The sequence below is a fragment of the Zeugodacus cucurbitae genome, chromosome 5 (genome assembly GCF_028554725.1).
Source record: "Zeugodacus cucurbitae isolate PBARC_wt_2022May chromosome 5, idZeuCucr1.2, whole genome shotgun sequence".
Taxonomy (NCBI): Eukaryota; Metazoa; Arthropoda; class Insecta; order Diptera; family Tephritidae; genus Zeugodacus; species Zeugodacus cucurbitae.
Window position 1 is genome coordinate 59,792,829 of NC_071670.1, and position 3,233 is coordinate 59,796,061.

General features: G+C 31.6%; 1 protein-coding gene across 2 annotated transcripts; it reads left to right on the forward strand.

Moving 5' to 3' along the window:
• Window positions 1-1,777: 1,777 nt before the first annotated feature.
• Window positions 1,778-2,862, forward strand: LOC105209946 (uncharacterized). 2 transcript variants are annotated; one of them, XM_054232178.1, is made up of 2 exons: window positions 1,778-1,916; window positions 2,226-2,862. In XM_054232178.1, exons 1-2 carry the CDS (start codon window positions 1,914-1,916, stop codon window positions 2,703-2,705), a joined length of 483 nt encoding a protein of 160 aa, XP_054088153.1. In that variant the 5' UTR covers window positions 1,778-1,913; the 3' UTR covers window positions 2,706-2,862. The 2 variants fall into 2 exon arrangements, with proteins under 2 accessions (XP_054088153.1, XP_054088154.1); XM_054232179.1 differs by having other exon boundaries at window positions 1,791-1,916; window positions 2,229-2,862.
• Window positions 2,863-3,233: the final 371 nt, after the last annotated feature.

Consider the following 3,233-nt stretch of genomic DNA (forward strand, 5'->3'; position numbering starts at 1 on the left):
TAGTTTGACTTTTTGTCAATTGGAAATCGACTTTGTCTGAAAGGCATTTGAACTAAGCATTGTTTCACATAAAATATTCGAAATAAAAATCACACCAAAATACAAAAATTATACAAAACACTATATAAATATACACCCAAAACATATCTACGCACTTGAAGTGGCATTTTGTGTGATTAAATTGCAGACGCGTGCCTACAGCTTTAAATGTCAGCTAAGGCAATCATTGTTGATTAATCTCGAGTTAGTGTTTCATATTATTACAATTAAATTTAAGCATATTTCATTAGGTTTTTCTCTCCGACTATTTCTTGACTTGTGTTGATGTTTTTGAATGTATTTAAAGTGAGCGGTTGATTTATAGTGTAGCTAATTAACTATCTCTACATGTTTATATGGGTGGTACCGTTTGTAGGTCATTGGCGTTACGCTTTTATTCTCGTTCATTATTATTTTTTTATTCTTCTTTATAAATATAGTGTCTGTATTATTATTTGGAACTTCAAGCGTCTCAACTTCATTAACAGCAACCAAAGTTTTTTAATTAATACAGTCTTAATTTGGAATTAAGGTGGAGTGTTATGAAGGAAATAAACAAATTTGTTATTATTTTTTATTATATTGGAAAAAATCGATTATATTATAATTTTTATTTAATTTTAATTTAATATCAAATATTAATTATGGAATATTAGCTATTAAGTTGTTGATGAGATTTTATGATTATAAATAAATATTTCAATATGTCAGAATTAATTAAAATAATGATAGGTTAATGACATTTGTTAAATCATAATTAACGAGTAAACTAATTCATATTTTCCGCGTCTCTTAATTCCACTACTTATGCTCAATACCAATATGTCTAAATATGTACCTGATTCATTCAATTTAATACTTAATTGTACTCAATTTACCTTATCGAGCAACTAATTAATACAATATGATATGGGCAGCCAATATTTGGCACATTGACTTTTAAAGGAGTCTCGAAATCGAAGACAAATTGTACTAAATTAATAATTCAGTGATAAAGTCTTATAAAAGTAATTTATTTAATATTTGTGATAATATCTAAATTCATAAAGTGCTTCACCGACAATTATGGTTTAGCAAACTTTGAAATAAAATTTTCCACTTTTAATTAAATATTAATTTTGCACCATAAGTGTTTCAGCTGAAATATTGCAAATTTAAGCAAAAACAATAGAAGAAAAGAAAAACAATTAATCAACACCAAATCGAGGAGGATACAATTAGACGAATACCATACTCATATGTTAATTGCCTGCGGCGAGGTGTTGATTTGTCCATTGCCAGCAAATGCTGAGTCACATTTTGCTCCACAAATCTATTTCTTGCAGACGAATATTATTAGCAATAAATTCATTAACTTTTTGTTATTGTCTCACCTTTTTTGCTTCACATTTGTTGTTGCTTTTTTCTTGTAGCTAAGTTAAGTATAATATTAAATGCTGAAGGCAACGGCACAGACTTCACGCATAGTCGTGATGCCATAATAACAGGCCTGACCTAACTCAACCGAATGGAATCTGCACATACAATAGAAACAACAAGTGTGTGATTTTACATATGAATATTAGTGTGTAGAGAGCGTATAATTTTTTTGTTGTTATCTATGGAAGGCCAGCTGCAGGTGATCCAAGCCTAATTTGTAGACACCTCATGAAGATTATTTGTTGTAATTTTTTGTTTGATATTCAGAATTTGATGCTTTTTATTTCGCTTTCGGCGCATCTCTTTTTCCTTCATCCGTAGCAAATTTTCAATGTCAATATTAATTTGTTTAGTTTTACTAATTTTGGTTGTATAAAAGCTGAGCGAATCCAATGTTGAAGCATCAATCTCAATTCGATATTCATAGCAAACAGTTAAACAGGAAACAGTAAAAAATGGTGTGTGGAAATTATATATTAAAAGTTTAGTTTAATGAAAAATAAAATTTTTGAAAACATAATTTTTAAAAGTTAAGAAATAAAAAGTAAATTAAAAAAAAAAATAAAAAATAAAAACATAAAATAAATTAAAAAAAAATTTAAATTAAATATTTTAATTCTAATTTTTCTATATTTTAAAATTTTTTTGAAAAAATATGTTTAATTTTTTTTTTACTTTTATATTACAAAAATATGGTTTTCTTCTTTTTTAATATAAATATTTGAAAAAATTTAAGAAAATATTAAATAACCTCTTTCTTATTCCAGAAGTTCACCATCACCGTATTGGCACTCATAGGTTGCGTCGCTGCCGACGTCTCCCATTTATCCGGCTCTTACTTGCCACCAGCACAGCCTCAACCACAGTATTTACCACCCGCTCCAGAGCCACAGTACTTGCCTCCTTCCCAACCGCAACCACAGTACTTACCTCCCGCAGCACCTCAACCACAATATCTGCCTCCTGCTCAGCCTCAGCCACAATACTTGCCTCCTGCTCAACCCGAGCCGCAATACTTTACACCTGCAGCACCACAACCTCAATACTTGCCTCCCGCACCCCCACAACCCCAGTACTTGCCTCCCGCTGCACCTCAACCTCAATACTTGCCTCCTGCTCAGCCACAACCACAATACCTACCTCCTGCCGCTCCAGCACCTGAGTACTTGCCACCTGTCGACACACCAGTCTCAGAGGATGGTTACCACTACAGAACCGTGAAGAAGTACCGTTTGAGAAGCCACTAAACTCGTGGTTTTCTGGAATGTGAAGAAGGAGTTGTTAAGGATTTTGTTACAGGGCTTCATTGTCGCTTCTAATCTACACATGGAATACATACATATTGTTGTTAATTATTTTCTAAAATCTAACGAATTTATGCATTAAATTTATAAGCAAAAAATATTTCTTGAAAGAGTTGTATCTTTATTTAACTTACTTTTGTATATATGTAAATTTGGGTAAGGCATCGGCTTAAGTATGCCAAAAGAAGTAAGAATTTCTATAAATTAATTGCGTTTCACATATTTGCCTCACAGTTGCCTTGTCTTATATACTTTTAACCTAAAACGTTAAGCTGTCTTCTTGACATACGTAAGCTTCCGTGTTAGCTCCCACCTATGTATTCACATACGGTACATACACTACACTACAATCAATATACAATATACTCACTCTGCTTTATATCTCCAGCATTTCTACTATAATATCAACTCAACTACCAACCATCTTGAGTGGATTTTACTTATCTTCTCGCTGCAGAGTAGCATACATTT